The following is a 20,143-nucleotide window of genomic DNA, read 5'->3' on the forward strand; positions in this document are numbered from 1 at the left end:
CTCAGATTGATAGTGTGTGTAGGTAATCATGTCAAAGTCTCCACAAAGATAGTGTGTGATTATTATTGGGATGTTCAAGTCACCACTTAGATAGTGCACGAAGATGATTGTGTTCAAGTCCCCACTGAAATAGTATGTAACGATAATACTCAAATCCACACACAGAGAATGTGAAGATAATGATGTACAAGTCTAGACAACCGTGTTATGTGGATTTGTAGAGCATGGCTCATCCCCTATGAGGGTATCCAGATGGTGTGTAGGTCAGGCCTGAGGAGGGAGGAGGAGATAATGCCCGTTTCATCTGAAGAACCATGTCTTGAGGTTCTTTTGGAAGTTCATGAGGTAGGAGGAGTTTCTGAGGTTTTGCGGGAGGTCGTTCCAGTTCTTGGCTGCGAGGTATGAAAAGGAACGTCCTCTGTCTCTGGTATTCTTGATGTGAGGTAGGTGGGGCACAGTTTGAAGTTGTCTTGTGGGTCGGTAATTAGTACAAATTATGTGTAATTATAGAAACTGACCCCCACTCACATCAAATTCTATTGCTCTTCCTGCGCTACAGTGGTGTAAGTCAAAGTCACAGACTCCAGAAGAGAGAAGCAGCTGAAGAGGCAACATATCTCTTTCAACAAAAACTACTGAATAAAAGATTGATTAATCTCTTGCTGTTGTAGAAACTAGAGGTGCTTTCACACAAAAATATAGAATACATTTCTTTTAAGAGTTTTTGCAATTCATTTGGTAACTCTTTTGATACTCTCAACAAGGTAGTTAAGACTTTATTGCATGATTTGTTAAAAACCTTTGCAACTATAGACAAAAAGTCAAAAAGTCACAGCGTACATATTTCATAAGTTCATTAAAATACAAGCTTGAAACATTAAGAGTTAAAAAATCATTGTGTCATAAAAGCCTCTATTACATACAGCTATCACCATAGTGCTGAGTAGATGGAGCTCAATAAAGCAAATGAGGGTTTTGCATCTTGGGGCGTAATTATGTGGAAAATATAATTTGAACAAATAATCTCCTATTTTGCTTTGCTCGATTTGAAGGTCAGAAGCATGTCTGTTGATCAGTATGCCAATAGCAGCAGCATTAGTGAGGGGGAGGGGTTGATGGCGAGGGCCCAATAGCGGTCGAGTTATCAGTCTGCCTGTGCCATTCACGTGTCATCATCGCCTCTATCTTCTTAGAGAAGCGGTCCATGAATCTGACCAGAGCACAGTTCAAAGTGGTATTCAAGGGATCAAAGCAGGCCAGGACCACTCCTCTCCAAGATATGATGTCTTTCGCAATCCAACCCCTTCGTAGCAGAGCTCTTCTTTCGTCTAGGAGGGTGGGGTGCAGGCCCAGTATGTGTATTATTTCCTCCTTGTGTTGATTACAGAGCCGACACATTTCCTAAGCATTGTCTCTTTTCCATATTGGGAGGTGACAGGAAATGGGGATATCCCCCATTCTCAGCTTTATGAACTGTAGCTTAGTTCTCTCGTTATAGGTGTTACTTAGATAGCACTGGGTTTCAATTGTTTGTAAGTGCATAGGGTCATCCAACCATGGTTCCGTGCGGAGAGGCTGGCCCTGTCTTCTGTTGAAGAGAGTCGTTTTGTACTAATTTTTGCTAGACGTTTACTCTCAACAAAGTAGAAACATAACACATTAATTCTTATACCCCACTGTTTTTAGTTAGTAACATTTTTTGTATCCATATAACAGCCTCATAGTCGACTAGTCGGACAGATTAGTGGGATCATGTGTTTGCTGTAGATTTCCTTACAAAACCAGGAGGTCACAAATGAGCTGGTAGAGACCCCATCCTTCCACGAACTATTAGAGGAGTTTTACTGAGCTTTGTAACAGTGTCAACTAGTATTTGTATTACTATAAATTCACCAGCAATGGCAAATGATACGGTATGTACTTAGATCATTATTAATGCAACACATCTTAGCATTTTCTCACTAGACAAGCATGCAGCCATTTTATCAATCTGTTAATGCTCAAAATCATGTTTAATTGTAGTTATTTTTAAGAAACACTCCTGTGGTGTCCCCAGGGTCTATCACGCAGTCCCACACTGTTAAATATCAAAGTATCCCCTCTGGCTGATCTATGTTTATGTGCACATTCTGATGACACTAAGTTTATTCTAACTTCGAACGGAAACCTTGCTGTTCGCCAGAATCAATTCAATAGCTGCCTCTTCTAGCTGGATGAACTCCAATTCTCTGTGTTTAAACTCTGAGAAAATAGAAATAATTATATTTGACAATCCCTCCGCCTAATCTTTCACTAAGTGGCCCTAGCTCCTGCCATCTCCTTTAGCTTCTGCCCACAATATTGGCATCATTTTTGACAATGCACATAAACTCACCGCTACATGTTTCCTCCGGGTAAAAACCATAAAGAATTCGAATCCTCTCTTATCTGAATCATACAGGAAAGATTTACTGCAAGTTCTAATCCTCTCAAGGATAGTCTGTTGCAACTCTAGTTTCACTATACTACCAGTCATCCTCATGAAGGGAAAATGACATATTTAAACAACATTTAAATTCTGGTTCCCAGCTTATCCTCATTCTCTGCAAGAGGACCAGATTGTCTTCTCATCTACGTTTTCCCAGTGGAGGGAGCGAGCCAGCAAATTAACAGGGAGAGATGAGCCAGAGCCGATCTAAGAGTCAGCTCTAGCATTAAGAGCTGGTGCACAAGCAGAGCCTTAAAAATATATGGCACATAAATCATGGGACACATATCTTGTTAGAATAATATAAGTAGGGCTCCCAGTTTTATGTTTTTTTTTTAACATTTCCAGATGTGTTTATCCATATTTATTTTTCAGCCGTCTTATTAGTATTTCACCGTATTTATTTTGTGTTTTGAGAATAAATGAAGACGTAAAATGGTATATTTCCACATTTTTTGACTGATAAACATGCTCTCATTCTGTGATGCCTGTCGCATTTTAGTGAATTAAGTAGCCAAATATAACAAAGCACTACACCCACATGTGAATATTAGCCTTATATACAAATACAGGTTAACATATGCTCGTATTGAGGGAAATCTAGTCCTGTGTTTTTAACTTCCCATATGTACTAGCTGCTCAGATGTTAGCCTAGAATTCATGAAGAACAGCAGGGAGAGTCGCTCACAAAAAAACACTATTTTCTGTATTTTTCCACTTTTAAAAATAAATACAGACAGGAAACACATCGTTTTCTGTCTGTATTTAGCTGTGAAAATCAGTAAAAACAGAAAAGCGGGAGGCTTAATTATAAGGTGTCTCCAGAATTCAAGAAAGTGTATTCCTTCAACATACAAAATATTTTAACTTAGTACATCAAATGATGCCACTGAACAGAGTATTTATTTATTAAAAGAGGCAGTTGTTAAACATTAACTGAGAAACATTCCTGCCCAACCTGATGACAATGTGATTGCTGAAAAAAGAGGCAATTTAGTTGTCATGTGTACTTTAAATGTGGCCTACATTCTTTTTATAAATGGTGCAACATTGTAGGCTAATAAATTAAACTCAAGAGAGTTGTTGTGCAGGACACACTCTAAAATCATTTATTTGAGGGTGATCCCATGTGTGATGATGAACTAAAAGGGGGCTTGGTGAACTAAAGTATTTGCCTAAAATCACACAATTTGGTCAACCGGGGGAAAAGGGACAAATCCCAGATTTCCTTATTTCATACTCTGAAATTCAGCCATTTGATTGTGATCTCTTACTAACGGCAAAGGTTAATACTTTTTCCAGGATTCATAGGATGCTGATCCCAGACTAAGATTCAAACCTGGCTCCCCATGTTGCATGGTCAGCATCTGTAGCCAGTATGCCACATCACCACCATGAAGGCTGAGGTCGTTTTGAGCTTGAGGTTCCAAGAGGAGCTAAACTAGACTCAGGCATATGGCTTGATCTTTCAGTGGCTCACCTACCTCTAGCTCTCAGTACATATATGCTATCTTTATAAAGCCTTCTGTTTCTGCCACAAAGCTGCGAGAACAGCCATACCTGTCTTGTGTCCTACTACGCTTTTGGGTGGACTCTTCCCTCCTGCATGGCCTTCCAAGTAGAAATTCAAAAATTTCAGAAATGTTATGCTGGTGGACAACCTTTTGCTTTGGGTACAGGTAAAGCTTGGAATGCTCTTTCTGTTCCTCATTGCAATTAATGTAACTATATTAAATTCCGTAAGTCTCCCAAAACTTCTCTACTGATCTTTTTGAGCATATAGTCATGTCCTCTTTCTCAGGGTTGAATATAAGTTCAGGTCTGGCTCACATTCATCTGCTAACACAATTTTTCAGGGCACTTTTGCGCTCTACAAAACTCTCATCATTATATAGGTACTCACTTCAACAGTTTCTTCTCTTTCCACCACAAAATGACGGGAGACAAATGTTTCAATGAAAGAAGTCACAGGAATCAAGTTTCATGCACAAAAGAGATACCAGCACACTTAGCAGCAGTCTAAGCAGTTTAACAAAAGCCAGATAGAGGACAATGCAGCAGCAGTGCAAGCTTGCATCAAGGGTAGAGCAAGGGCTGCATTGACAGCACCAGATCAAACTTTCCTCAAATGGATGGCATAAGGGCTGCATAGGGCATCAGCAGTGCAAGCTTCCCTCATGCCCTAATACCAATTAGGGCACCGGGAGAAAACTAAATGCGCACAGGAAACGGGTAGGATCTGTATTATAAGTACAAGCATCATTATGCATCTGTTCTACACAAAAGATAATGCTTAAGCAACAAAAAATGCATAGCTCTTCCTCAAACACAAAACAGGTGAAGTTCCAGATGGTATTTGTGTAATCACCTTTAACACAGAACACATAGACATTGTGGTTTCAACAGAGAACAATAAGCTCCAATCACACACAGGCCATATACAACACATGCAGTTAGTGCAAAATTCACTTGCACACAAAATAGTATGAGAAAGCAGCAGCAGTGCATGTTTCCCTTCCACACAGAAAAGGTACAGGACAAGTGGCTCAGCTGTATGTCAGAATATCATGTTCAAAAACATAGCTTTACGTGCATGTTGAGTCAAAAGTATGTTTATCGTATACCCAAAAATCATTCCATTGTGTGTAGATTCTCAATTATTGACTCCCATGGGGCTAAATTTTGTTAACAGAAATTTAGGACACAGTATTTATATAAGAAGATATTCGGACTAAAATTACATTTTTCTAATTAGAACTTAATATGAGAAGTGGTGCTGCACTGGTTTAAGGCCGGAGAGGTGACAGAGGTCACACTTCATTAACTGCTTTTGGGGGTATAGCAGGTGCTGTACTAGAGGCAAGCAAAACTGTAAATGACCCAACTCTATCCTGCCCAGCAATGTCCCGGGGGGCTATGAAGGCCGGTCATACAGATCTTGTATATTTACTTTGAGTCCAACTAACTTCCAGTCCTCCCTACTACCACAAAGAAGCATGAGTCACAGAGGATGAAGGAAGATGAGGGGAATTAGAAATAGTGTCTTTAATGAGAATATAACTTAATATAGCAATAAAGAGAAAGCGTTCATTTAAATTCCGTTTCTGATTATTTCTAAGCAAAATAAAATTTGAAATTAAACAAGCATTGGCAACACCAATAAGTTGCACCTGTGCGAGAGCTATTGACTTGGCAATGTGTTTTATCCATTATGTGTACCTATGTGGCTTCTGTTCAGCATGGCTAAAAGTTAGCGGCCTGAAGTGGGGAGGAGTAGATTGGGGTAGAGTGGGGTTGACTGGCGTAGAGGGAGGGGGGGTAGAGTGGGGCAGAATGGAGCGGGGTACATTGGAGTATGGTGAAGTAGGGTAGATTGGAGTGGGGTTGATTGGAGAGGGGAGTTGGGTAGATTAGCATGGGGTAGATTGGAGTGGGGTAGATAGGAGTACGGTAGATCGGGGTAGATTGGGATAGACTAGAGTGGAATAGATTGGGGCAAATTGAAGTGGAGTGAGGTAGATTGGGGAAAAGCTGAGTGGGGGATTGGGATAGATTGAAGTAGAGTGGGGCAAACTGGAGTGGGGTTTGGAGTGGAGTGGGGTAGATTGAGTGGATTATAGTACGATAGAATTGAATGGGGGAGGATTTGGGTAGTTTGGAGTGGGATAGATGGGGGTGGTGTCCACATTGCTACCTGCTAGTTCCCACTCTTCACAGAAGCAGGATGGTGCTTGAACCCAATGCCCCTCTTGAGCCAGCTTCAATCGCCAGTATTTACCTAGAGAGATTAGTAGGTCCTCGGGGGAAGGGGAAAATTAAAGTGGAGACTGCCTAGTCTTGTTCTGTGAGGGACTGCTATCACCTTGCCTGTCTTCTTTATGGCTGTGTGTTTTCGGTGATGGAAGCTCAAAAAACAAGCAAACAACCAATCACTCCTACCTTCAGTATCTCTAATTATTATTTCTAGAATATAATTATTTTCTCAAACAGCATTTCCATACCCCTCGAGATCTCGACCTTTGCTTCTCTTCTATAATTTCGGTATTTTAACTTGTAATTTCCTTCTCTCTTATGTGTATGTACCAACCAGTCTTTTGTTCTGCTATTATTTATTTTTTCTAAATCTTCTATTCCTTATTCAACCTAAACTGCTTTTCTTTTTGTCTTTTGAAATTAAATATTCTTAAATACTCTCTGAAACATCCCATTTTAATCTCTATCTCTTTTCATATCTTCTAGGATACTTGCATGAATGCTTCGGAAGACGAGACAGAAAAGTCACAGAGAATTTTAAGGACTCGGGTAAGTGTCATTATCTTAAAGGACTCGGGTAAGTGTCATTATCTTAAAAGCGCTAGTTTTGTCACTTGAATCAGCTTGTGAAGCCCAAAAGTCACCCTTGAAGAATGGATTCTTTGTAGGTAATTCCTGTGTAAAATGTAATATCTTCTATGACTTGGAAACTCTTCCTTTGTAACTGAACGGATGGCCGTAAATTGTCAACTAACTCTGCTCGGCAAACATGTGCGACAAATCTTTTCCTAAAACATTTCAGTAAATTTACTGCGCAAGCGCCAAAAAGAACTGCTACCTCAGGAAAACTCCTCAGTGAAGTGCACCGCTAAAGAGACTGCGCTTCACTCTTCTCAGCAGTCCTCGAGTGCCTTCAGCTATGTAAACCGCTAGAGCGGTAACTTCTTTCCTTGACAGCGGTTGCCATCTTATTTGACCACTTTTGCCACAGTGAACTCCACGAACATACTTTTCTTCTTTTAAGAAGTTGGTGAGCCTTCTTAGCCTGTTCTTTTTGCAATGCACCCACTACTTCAGAAGTACGACCTGGGTTAATGCTATGGTTCCTGACAGTACCACTCTACAAGGATGCCCCCTCCCAGTTGTGGTTTATGAGGATATTGGCGATGAAAGGCCCTGACTAATCTTGGAGCATGGATTCAGTTTCTGGCTCCCAAGACCTTTCCTCTGGTCCATAGCCTTTCCAATTTACCTCGAACTCTTTTTGAGTCTAAAACTCTTCTCACCTCAAGCCCTTCACCTCCCTCAGTTTGAATTTCCTGTGGTGGTGCCTTTTCTCAGAAACCAGGTGAAGATGTTCTCAATAAAGATTCATGAAACACAGGGTGGATTTTAAGTTGCTGAGTTAACCTTAGTCTGTAGGTCAACAGATTCACCTTTTTCTCAATGGTGTAATGACCAATAAAACAGGGCTGAAACTACTGGTTCCTTTTTGAACTTAGGTGTTTTGTACTCCACCATACCTGTTCTCCCACCTGATAAGTGTTTTCCACCCTTCTCTTCTTATCTGCATACTACTTGTTACATTCTTTTGATTGAGTCAGTTTTTCTGTGGCTGACTTGTGCAGCTCCCATATGCGTTGAACTAAGTCTTAAACAGCTGCAACTGTGATCTCTTTAGTGCTAACTATTGAATTTGGATGTCTACCGTAATTTAAAAAGAAGGGTGAACAACCAGTGGAAACATTCTTCGCATTGTTAAGTGCGAATTCTGCTGTCCAAAGGAGATCTGGCCAATCCACTTCCTGATCTAGCAGATAAAGTCTCAAATACTTTTCCAATTGCTGATTGACCCTTTCTGACTGACCGTCTGTCTCAGGGTGATAACTGGTTGAGAATCTGGTTTCAATGTTGAGCCCTTGAGTGAATGCCCTCCAGAAACTAGATGGAATTGTGACCCCCTATCAGAGATGATAACCTTCAGGATACCATGAATTCTTACTAAATGGAAACTGAATTCTCGTGCCAGTTCTTTTGCATTGGGAATGTGCCTAAGAACGACAAAATGGGGCCATCTTTGTGAATGCATCTACCATGACTAGAATGGAATTAAAACCCTGACAAGAGGGCAGATCTACAATCAGATCCATAGTGACAGTCTGCCACGTGTGAGTGAGAATGGGTAATGGTTGCAAGAGCCCTTGGGGAGTTGGTCTGATCGATTTTCTCTGTGCTTAAAGTCCTTAATCATATTTAGCCACCAGAATTCTCACCAAATATTCAGTTTTGTTGATTTTTTTGTGGCCTGCTAGAGGACTTTCATGACAGTCAAATAAGGCTCTCTCTTGTAATTCTGGAGTTGGCACATACAAGGCTCCATGATAGAATGGCAGATAGTTTTGGATTTCCCTAGAAGGATCTTCATTCACCCATTCTTGCAATTATTCTGAAGTCAGGAAACTTAAACTTTTCTCATGCAGTGTTTCACTCACAATCAATTCCACAATATTTGACTCTGGGATGATCTTCTGATCCTTGATAACTATCTTTTGTCCTTCAGTATTGATTCTGGATAAGGCGTCCTTGTTTCCTGATCTGTATACTTGCGGGACCCCTTTGGAAGGTGAGATAGAAAAGTCACAGAGTATTTTAGGGACTCAGGTAAGTGTCTTTATCTCTGCAGCCATAGTTTTCTTGTCACTTGAATCAGCTCGTGAAAAGTCTACCTTGAAGGATGGACTCTTTTGGGTAATTCTTGCTTAAAGCTTAATATCTTCTATGACTTGGAAACTCTTCTATTGTAACTGAACCGTTGCCCGGAAATTGTCTCCTAAATCTGCTCGACGAATATGCGCAACTAATCTTTCCCTAAAACACTACTCCAAATTTACAGCGCAGGTGTTGAAAAGAACTGCTACCTCAGGGAAACTCCTCAGTGAAGTGCGCCGCTAACGAGGCTGCGCATGTGCTTCACACATCTCTGTGGTCCTTGAGTGGCTGCAGCAGCGTGAACCGCTAGAACGGTAACTTCTTTTCTTGACAGCGGGCGTCATTTTATGTGACCACTTTTGCCACAGTGAACTCCACAAATATACTTTTCTTCTTTTAAGAAGTCAGTGAAGCTTCCTAGCTTGTTCTTTTTGGAATGCGCCCCTACTTGGGAAGTAAAAACTGGGTTAATGCTATGGTTCCTTACATGTGGAGAGGAGTCCGGTAGAATGATGTAGTGGGGTGGATTGAGATGGGGTAGTGTGGAGTGGGATGGAGTGGGGTAGATTGGGGTAGAGTTGGGTAGATTAAAGTGGAGTGAAGTAGATTGGAGTGGGGTCGATTGGAGTGAGGCAGTGGAGTAGCCTGAATTGGGGTAGGTTGGGGTGATGTGGAGTAGATTGGGGTGGACTGGGATAGAGTGGAGTAGGGTAGATTGGAGTGGGATAGATTGGGTGGATTATGTTAGGGTAGATTGGTGTGATGTGGGGTAGAATGGAGTGGAGTAGTGATGTGGGGTAGAGTGGAGTGGGGTAGACTGGAGTGAGATTAATAGGAGCGGGGTACTTTGGAGTGGGTAGATTGGAATGGACTTGGGTAGATTGGAGTGGAGTAGATTGGAGTGGGGTTGTATAGAGAGGAAGGGTAGATTTGGATGAGGTGGTGTAAATTGGGTTATAGTGGGGTAGATTGGAGTGGAGTAGAATGGGTAGATTGGAGTGGGGTGGATTAGATGGGGTAGTTTGGAGTAGGGTAGTTTGGGGTGGGGTGAGGTTGGGTAGAGTGGAGCGGGATGGAGAGGGGTTGATTGGGGTGACGTGGGATAGATTGGACTCGAGTGGGGTAGATTTGGGTGGTAGATTGGAGTAAAGTAGAGTGGGGTAGATTGGGTAGAGTGGAATGGGGTGTGGTAGATTGGGATAGAGTGGAGTAGGGTATATTGGAGTGGGTTAGATTGGAGTGGAGTTTTGTAGAGTGGAGATGGATAGATTGGAGTAGAGTCGAGACTGGAGTGGAGTGAGATAGATTGGGGAAGAGTGGAGTGGAGTGGGGTAGATTGGAGTGGAGTGTAGTCGGGTAGATTAGGGCGAAGTGGAGTGGGGTATATTGGATGGATCAGAGTAGGGTAGATTGGAATGGAGTGGTGTAGATTGGAGTTGGAGAGATTGGAATGGGGAAGTTTGAAGAGGGATGATTGGAGTGGAGTGGGGTAGTTTGGACTTAGAGTGGGGTAGATTGGAGTGGAGTGGGGTAGAGTGGAGTGGGGTAGATTGGGGTGGGGTGGGGTTACGTACAGTGGGGTCGGGTAGATTGCATTGTCGTGGGGTGGGGTGGAGTGTGGTAGTTTGGAGTAGAGTGGGTAGACTGGACTGGAGTAGAGTGGGGTAAATTGGAGTGGAGCAGATATGGATAGAGTGGAGAAGGGTAGAATGGGGCGGGGTAGATTGGGGTGGGGTAGATTGGAATGGAGTGAATTGGTTTGGATTGGAGTGGAGTGGGGTAGATTTGAGTGGAGGAGAATGTGGTAGAGTGGAGTGGAGTGGGGTAGATTGTGGTAGGTTGGAGTGGGGTAGATTGTGGGGTAGCCTTTGGTCTGGTGTAGATTAGAGTGGAATGGGGTAGATTATAGTGGAGAGGAGTTGTATAGATTGCAGTGGAGTTTATAGTGGAGTAGGGTAAATTGCAATGGTTCGATTGGGGTAGATTGGATTGGGATACATTTGAGTGGATTGGAGTAGAGTGGGGTACAGTGGGATAAATTGGAGCAGCGTGTGGTAGATTTGAGTGGAGTGCAGTAGATTGGGGTGGAGTGGGTAGACTGGAGTGGGGTGGGGTTGATTGGGCTAGATTGAGTAGAGTGAGGTAGATTAGAGTGGAGTGGTGTCATTTGGGGTAGAGTGGAGTGGAGTAGATTGGATGGCAGTGGAGTCGATTGGGGAAGATTGGAGTGGAGTGGAGTAGATTGGGTTAGAGTGTGATAGACTGAAGTGGGGTAGATTGGAGTGGGGTGGGGCAGATTGGAGTGGAATGGGATAGATTGGGTGGAGTGGGGTAGATTGTAGCAAAGTGGAGTGGGGTGGAGTAGATTGGGGTACATTGGAGTGGTGTGGAGCGGAGGGGGTAAGTGGTGTGAAGTGGAGGGGTGTAGAGCGGAGTGGCATGTTGTGTCATGGACTGCGTGGCGTAGTTTGGAATGGCATGGCGACGAGTGACGTGGTGTAGAGTTTATTAGAGTGGAGGGCTGTAGAGTGGAGTGACATGTCATAGAGTGGAGTGTCGTAGAATGGAGTAGAAGGGCATAGAGTGGAGTGTCATAGTATGGAGTATGCATGGTGTGGTAGCGCACTTCCATTACAGACAGCACATTTTCAATTGAAATGACCATTACATTTGCGTGAAATATGGTTTTACTGCACATATGTCATCAACTAGTGTGTTGATGTGTTTTGATCATATTCAAATATGTTTCCACCACACTTCAGACTTACAAAAAATGCACTTCATTTGTACTAATTCAGATATATTCTAAAACATTAGCACAGTTCATTTTTGTGTGCTAAAAAAAACACCCTACACCCTCTTTTCTTACATGGATACTCAGCAGGACGAATGTATGACTTTACTAAGCATACATTCACCACGCATGGCTTTACAACGTGGTCGTTACAACGATCGCGTTGTTACCACGCGTGCCATTACATCGCGAGTCATAACAACGACTTGCTGTAGGGGGCGCGCTGGACTTAGGAATAGTATTAATTACTATTCCTACTTTCCTACTCCAGTTTGTGCAACAGCAAGGAAGGTATTGGATTTAAAATCCAACACATACCCTGGTGTTGCACGCCCCCTACAGCAAGTTGCTGTTATGACTTGCGATGTAATGGCACGCGTGGTAACAACACGGTCAATGTAACAACCGCGTTGTAAGGCCATGCATTGTGGAAACAGCGTTGTAAACGCTGTTTCCCCAGCAGGACTGTCACATAAATTCTCTCACTTTGAAGTCAGAGAAAGAAAACACCAAGCTCCCTCAGAAGAGAGAGCTTGGCATTTGACCTCTGTCTTTAAATTCACAGCAAACTTGACAAGATAAGAAAAAAGTTAAAGGCCTGTTTTCAGAAAGTGAGCTCTTGGAAGAATACAGTGAACAAGGTTTGGACAATCGGAGGGCAACTCAAGCTGGACAGCTAAAGCAAATAAAGCCGGCAAATAGAAAGCCAGAAATGTATGTTAGAAATCCACAAAGCCAATGGTAAGCAAAAAGCAGAATGCATTCCTAGGCCAGCTTTCTGAGTGGCCCTTAAGATTTCTTCAGCAAACCAGACAGCTGCTCCCGCTTGTAGGCTTTGACCTAAAAACGGGATATGGAATATATGTGTTAGAACAAAAATAATGTGCCACAAATAAAACTGTGTTATAAAACGAAGCTAGTCAATAAAGTCTACCTCTTACCAAGAATATCCTTCCAGATGGTAACGCAAGTTACTTTAATTAAACATGTGTCCATAGCAGCCAGCATGATTGAGCCCCACCTGTATATTTTTTTAAGAGGTCAGAGGCCATACAAAATGTTCATTTCCCAATGGATAGACAGCGTGCTCTTCTTTCAGAAACGTGAACATGCGCAGTGTCTGATAAATGACTTTGCAAGATAATGTTTAAACAGTGATTCTTTAAAAGTGTGACGTCCTGTTTTCCACTCTACTTTAAATATAGAGGGGTGCTGCAGCACCTCCCATACTCTTCATTTCAGTGCCTCTGCTTTCCACTGAGCAAGAGCTATCTCTTCAAGGAAAAAAGAACATGTACAAAGTAGACTAATTATTTTCACCTTTTTCATATCCTCAATACTCAGGAAACCAAAGAAAAAAGCATAAATGTGGCTTCTCTCCTACACCAGCTGTGAATGCAGCTGCTGTCTAGCAAGTAGCTCTGTGTTTGGCCCACTGACCAGGCCGTTCATTGCATGCTAAGTAAACATTTCTATACCCAAGACCTTTGGAGAGATGTGGTGCAGCGGCCAGGGCAGCTGACTTCAGAGCACAGGGTTCACGGTTCGATCCCCGGCTCCGGGGGCAGCTCAGCTCAGCATCATGTAACTCTGGGCAATAGCTCACTTAATTTCCACAACGGCCCCCAGCTCCTTGAGACCCATAAGGGTGAGTAGTTTGCGCTTTACAAATACGGATTTACATTTGGCAATACCTCCTATCCTGGAATCAGGGCTGGCTTTTGGCATGGCGATGTGGGTCCAGGCCCGGGGCGCCCAGATTTAGATTACATTTAAATATTACCTAGTTATAGATTCGTATTCGATAGCTCTGAGTATCAATTTATTATGTATTATAAATTGAGTTTTTAAGTAATAATATGTATTATGATGTATTATAAACGTTATGGTAGAATGTAAAATGAGAACTGTTTGTATTGCCTTATTGGCATAATTTAAAACTATTACATTAAAATCCACTGTCTCCAGTATTTTTTTAATTGACATTGGAGTTGTTGGTGTGCAATTTGCTTAAAACATGGCTTGATGGTGCACAGTGATCTGCAGTAAAAGGCAGGGCCTGCTTTAGGGCGGTGTGACTTGTGCGACCGCACTGGGTGATCACCTGGAGAGGGGGAGGGCACTGACCTAAGTGGGGTCGCTGTGTTCAGCAATAACTTACAATTTAAAAGTACCTGCTGCAGAGTTCCCTGTGCGATCAACTTTCATGCCGCAGTAAAAATGTAATGATAACTCTTGTGATTAATGTTCCTGCTTGAGAGAGAGCGATCAGAGTTTTGTATAGTGGCAGTTTTGACTCTCCATAAAGTAGCACAGAGGGTTAATATGCCTGCTGCAAAGACGAGATCTGTATTTTAGGTGGATATCTGCGTGGGTTAATAAAGTCAGCCTTTACCAGCGCTATAAAACAAATGAAATGTATGTGAGAGAGGGGCTATTGAAAGAAGAGGGGCACTTTGCCAGGTGGTAATGAGGGAATCCAAGGAGTTCATGGTTGGGCGCCAAAAAAGATCGTTGCACCAGGTGCCACCAGTGCTATAGCTGGCCCTGATAAAAGGCATACCATATCGCTCAAATCACTAACAAAATATCGACTACAATAATATCGAGGTACAAAAATCTCGTGACAAAAATATCGAAGTCAAGAATATCGACATCCTATCTACATGATGGTAAGTATAAAAATATCGAGAAAAAAATATCGATGTCAAAAATATTGTTGTTAAAAATATCGTTTTTTTTTAAATGTTAAAAAAATTATGTAAAATAAAGTAAATAATACATATAATTAAAAGAAACATAGTTACAAATATTAAAAAATGTTTTAAAATAATAACTAATACATATAGGGGTTGATTCCGATCCGGGTCGGACAGCTCTCCGAGAGCTGTTCATAGCCTTACCTTGCGACTGACACGTACCCGTAGCCGGTCTATCCTGTAGATGAAGTACGATGCGCATAACTACCAAAAACCCGACCGACACGTAGGCTGTGATTCAAGCTCCATTCTCCGTCCGAGCCATAACTCCTAACGGCGAACCGAGTCGCCCGGAAGCAGTATCCATAGCAGTTTCCGCCCTGACAAGTACGATGCGTACTTCCTACGCGCCGGATGGGTCGACACGTACGGCACGTCACAGCATCCGGAAAAGAAGCATATCAGCTACGATCTGTGCCACAACTCAATCCGCGGCTACGAGACAGACCAGCTTGCAACGGGTACGAGACAGAGCAACAAGCAGCGTGTACGAGACAAACACATCATGAATCCCATCACGCAGGTCATACCAGTACTCTACATCTATGACCGGATCAGGAACAGTCGCGGACGGCGCAGACGGTAAGTCAGACACCTACCACACAAACAAATGACACGTACCCGCAAAATGGCACACACACACAGGGGATCCATATCCTGGCCACTAACAACAGGTCACCTTGGGGTTGTATGACCAGCACCTCTACCACCCCCACCCATAGGGCTCATGTTGACCATCACTAATGCCACCCCCACTCATAGGGCTCATGTTGCCCATCACCCCTGCCACCCCCACTCATAGGGCTTACGTTGCCCATCACCCCTGCCACACCCACTCATAGGGGACCTGATGCCCATCACCCCTGCCACCCCCACCCATAGGGGACCTGTTGCCCAATGACCCTGCCACTCCCACTCATAGGGCTTATGTTGCAAATCATCCCTGGCACCCCCACTCATAGGGGACCCGTTGCCCATCACCCCTGCCACCCCCACTCATAGGGCTCATGTTGCACATCACTCCTGGTACCCCACTCATAGGGGACCTGTTGCCCATCACCCCTGCCACCCCCACCCATAGGGGACCTGTTGCCCATCACCCCTGGCACCCCCACTCATAGGGGACCTGTTGCCCATCACCCCTGCCACCCCCACGCATAGGGCTTATGTTGCACATCACCCCTGCCACCCCCACTCATAGGGATCATGTTGCACATCACCCCTGGCACCCCCACTCATAGGGGACCTGTTGCCCATCATCCTGCCACCCTCACCCATAGGGGACCTGTTGCCCATCACCCCTGGCACCCCCACTCATAGTTGACCTGTTGCCCAGCACTGCTGCCACCCCCACTCATAGGGCTTATGTTGCACATCACCCCCGGCACCCCCACTCATAGGGGACCTGTTGCCCATCACCCCTGTCACCCCCACCCATAGCGCTTATGTTGCACATCACCCCTGGCACCCCCACTCATAGGGGACCTGTTGCCCATCACCCCTGCCACCCACACCCATAGGGGACCTGTTGCCCATCACCCCTGGCACCCCCACTCATAGGGGACCTGTTGCCCATCACCCCTGCCACCCCCATTCATAGGGCTTATGTTGCACATTACCCCTGCCACCCCCACTCATAGGGCTCATGTTGCACATCACCCCTGGCACCCCCACTCATAGGGGACCTGTTGCCCATCATCCTGCCACCCTCACCCATAGGGGACCTGTTGCCCATCACCCCTGGCACCCCCAATCATAGTTGACCTGTTGCCCAGCACTACTGCCACCCCCACTCATAGGGCTTATGTTGCACATCACCCCCGGCACCCCCACTCATAGGGGACCTGTTGCCCATCACCCCTGTCACCCCCACCCATAGCGCTTATGTTGCACATCACCCCTGGCACCCCCACTCATAGGGGACCTGTTGCCCATCACCCCTGCCACCCACACCCATAGGGGACCTGTTGCCCATCACCCCTGGCACCCCCACTCATAGGGGACCTGTTGCCCATCACCCCTGCCACCCCCATTCATAGGGCTTATGTTGCACATTACCCCTGCCACCCCCACTCATAGGGCTCATGTTGCACATCACCCCTGGCACCCCCACTCATAGGGGACCTGTTGCCCATCACCCCTGCCACCCCCACCCATAGGGAACCTGTTGCCCATCACCCCTGGCACCCCCACTCATAGGGGACCTGTTGCCCAGCACTACTGCCACCCCCACTCATAGGGCTTATGTTGCACATCACCCCTGGCACCCCCACTCATAGGGGACCTGTTGCCCATCACCCTTGCCACCCCCACCCATAGGGCTTATGTTGCACATCACCCCTGGCACCCCCACTCACAGGGGACCTGTTGCCCATCACCCCTGCCACCCCCACCCATAGGGGACCTGTTGCTCATCACCCCTGCCACCCCCACCCATAGGTGACCTGTTGCCCATCACCCCTGCCACCCCTACTCATAGGGCTTATGTTGCACATCACCCCTGCCATCCCCATTCATAGGGCTTATGTTGCACATCACTCCTGCCACCCCCACTCATAGGTGACCTGTTGCCCATCACCCCTGCCACCCCCACTCATAGGGCTTATGTTGCACATCAACCCTAGCACCCCCACTCATAAGGGACCTGTTGCCCATCACCCCTGACACCCCCACTCACAGGGCTTATGTTGCCCATCACCCCTGCCACCCCCACCCATAGGATGGGTGATGCGCCACACATCCATCATACTCCAACATTAGGTATGTCCGCAAAATACATCCCCCCTAACATCATGACAACAGTGTGTAGTCTGTGACAAATGCCCACAACAGTGATTATGACTTCCGAACATACAATGTAACTACCAGCACATGTGTGACCAAAACCGGAGTGTGGCCTACACAAGGGAAGCATCAGTAGCACTGTATCAATTTAAAAAATAACACCCCCCTCACTGTGTAGAGCAAAAGTTAAGTGTGGGGTTCCAAACTGCAGCAAATGCAGACCATTGTGATGATGGGGTCTAAACCCCCCCTCATCACAGTGACCAAAAGGTAAGTGTCATCATGGTCAAAGCTGAAAATGCCAAACAGCATGTATGATTCCCGGTCCCAACACATCAAACACTTTTGGGGGAAACTAGTGGTTGTGTCCCATACCCACAGAGATGTGGTGAGGCTAACAGTGCTGTGAAAACAAAACATACTCTCGGCCATGTGCAGACAAGCACCACACATGGGGGCTGACAATGCATACAGTGTAAAATGACACAAGAACAGAAGTGACCTTCACAAAGCATACGCACATCTCGAAAATAGACACACTAATCAAAACAACCTGTGTAGACTGTAGGTGTCAGGTCACAAACTCCCATTCCATGCCAACAATGGCACCTAACAACCAGGATGAATGTGCAGAATGATGTGATATGACTCACAGGGACAGCAGGGCAAATCACAGAAACAGCTTCCAGACAATGGCTCACAACAGCAATACCAATGCACTGATGCAGATGCACAAACACAAACAGGCAACCTCACACTGCACATCTGACACAACATGTGTGTGTGTGTGTGTGTGGCTCAGTATCCCCAGGCAACTACACAACACATGAGGGGGGCTGAACCACAGTGACACAGATGTGGACACAGTGCCATACAAAAGTAACCCATCATTGGGACCCCCTTAGTGGGCAATCAGGCATTGTGAGATGAGAGGGTGCACAAAAGACACATGTGACACAAGCTGGAATGAACACAAACTAACACAGCAAGAGACTGACACACAACAGCACTACCCCCAGGGACCAGACATTGGGGTGACACAAGCATGCATGACACCTCCACTGTGATGACAAAGGTAAATGGCTTATAAACTGTGAAAACCAGACATGTGTCCTGTGCCACAAACGTACATCACATCTACACAAACACAAATCACTCAGCATGGCCCGTCATCCATGGACAAACGGAAGCTAGGGGCCCATCCATGCAAACATTTACATCAGTCCACCCTCAACACCACACACCCTGAACTGCAACAATGTGCATCTGTGAAGCCCACATGGACAGGTGACATTGCACAGGCACCCATGACAAACACAGGAATGTTGGGAGGAACTAAGGTGCACAGACTCATCACACAAGGACAGTTTACAATCCTGGTGAATGACAGACATACTGCACAGTATGCAGTACATGGCCATGATGGCAAAGCTCACGTAACCTTCAGAATACCTCCCACAGTCCCAGGACAATGCAGAAGCCAAGGAGAACCACAAGGCACACATGCTGACACCTGCAAACATTGCAGCCCTGAACCGGACAAGTGGGAGCAGTCACACACACATACACATGTCTCAATCACTGAAAGGTATCACCTAGGGACAGCTACATGATATTGCAAACTAACAAGTGCCTTGTGGACCCATGACTGTGTCCCATCTGCGTCTGACAACATCATCACAACTCAGAACTGAAAAATCCCAATGATGAAACACCAATTAACAGTGGTGTGTCATGCACTCACACATCTGGTAGCCCATGGCAAAGTTGTGGGATGAACACAGTACCACTCAGCAAGCATAAACAACAGGAACACATCAAGGGAACACTGTCTGTGTATGAAAAGGGTTGTGGACACACACACATGCTCACACAACACACCCCATGGGCCCAGGCTATGTCATGGGACAACACATCCGTGACATAGCCTGAGGGGACCCAACTCCTGTGTAAGTCCAGCTGTGCCAAACATAGTCACAGCACGTCTCAGTCATGTCAGCAGAACACTTGGTCAGTCAGCCATCAGTTACACAATGAAGGCTCTGGTCACAACAGCCTGGGTACGTGAGTCTCCCGTAAGTCATCTGCACATACTCAACACGTGTACAGCAAGTTGCACAGAGGACCCAGTTGCTCCTATACCAATGATGCCCACACCTGTAGGTCCAGTGGTGATTCGCATAAAGTCAGTGAAATAGACAAATTGGACAATGGGAAGCACATCATATGTGCATGGGTGCAAGCCACAGATGTGACCATGCAAATGAAATGTTCACAGGGATGTCCACAAATTGTTGATCATGACACACCCAGTTAGCTGCAAGGGATGACATGGATACCGACCACAGTAGGATACATATCTCATGGACCACATGGAGTACCTCACATCAACACCTCAGTATTCAACATTGGAAACCAAGCATTACAGGTGCAAGGGCATGCTAAACATCATCAACCTAATGTACAGCTAAATCAAGTTCACAAGGATAAAGAAAAAAGCTTTATTCAGCATATGAAAATTTAAACGTCCGTTCAAACAAAAGGCCAATGGACAGTCCATTATCAAATGACAAGGAGTGAACTTGAGTGACAACTGTCACACGTTGCTTGCCTGCACTGGTAAGGACAGGGGATATCCCCTCGGAGGGGCATACATGGGGGCAGGCCAGGCACCGCAGGGACAGGATCAGGGCACAGCAAAAGGAGGCAGTGAATGGGTGGTGGATGCAGGAGAGTCACTTGCAACTGCAGTGGAGCTGACTGAAGTGGTGGGTGCAGTCACAACTGTGGGGCACAAGTCAGATGGGGTGGGTGCCGAAACAACTTCAGTGGGCAGGTCAGATGAAGTGGATTGGGTCACCACTGCAGTGCCCAAGT

The 20,143-nt window shown here is 45.1% G+C and overlaps 1 protein-coding gene across 5 annotated transcripts in view; it reads left to right on the plus strand.

Annotated features, from left to right (window-relative positions):
* Positions 1 to 20,143, plus strand: part of COPZ1 (coat protein complex I subunit zeta 1) — a 906,679-nt gene that overhangs the window by 361,654 nt on the left and 524,882 nt on the right. For all 5 annotated transcript variants that reach the window (XM_085654740.1, XM_085654737.1, XM_085654738.1 and 2 more), the window contains one exon: positions 6,707 to 6,769. In XM_085654740.1, coding sequence (XP_085510866.1) covers positions 6,716 to 6,769 — 54 coding nt within the window. In that variant the 5' untranslated portion in view covers positions 6,707 to 6,715. The remainder of the gene's footprint in view (positions 1 to 6,706; positions 6,770 to 20,143) is intronic.

The sequence above is a fragment of the Triturus cristatus genome, chromosome 4_1 (genome assembly GCF_964204655.1).
Source record: "Triturus cristatus chromosome 4_1, aTriCri1.1, whole genome shotgun sequence".
Taxonomy (NCBI): Eukaryota; Metazoa; Chordata; class Amphibia; order Caudata; family Salamandridae; genus Triturus; species Triturus cristatus.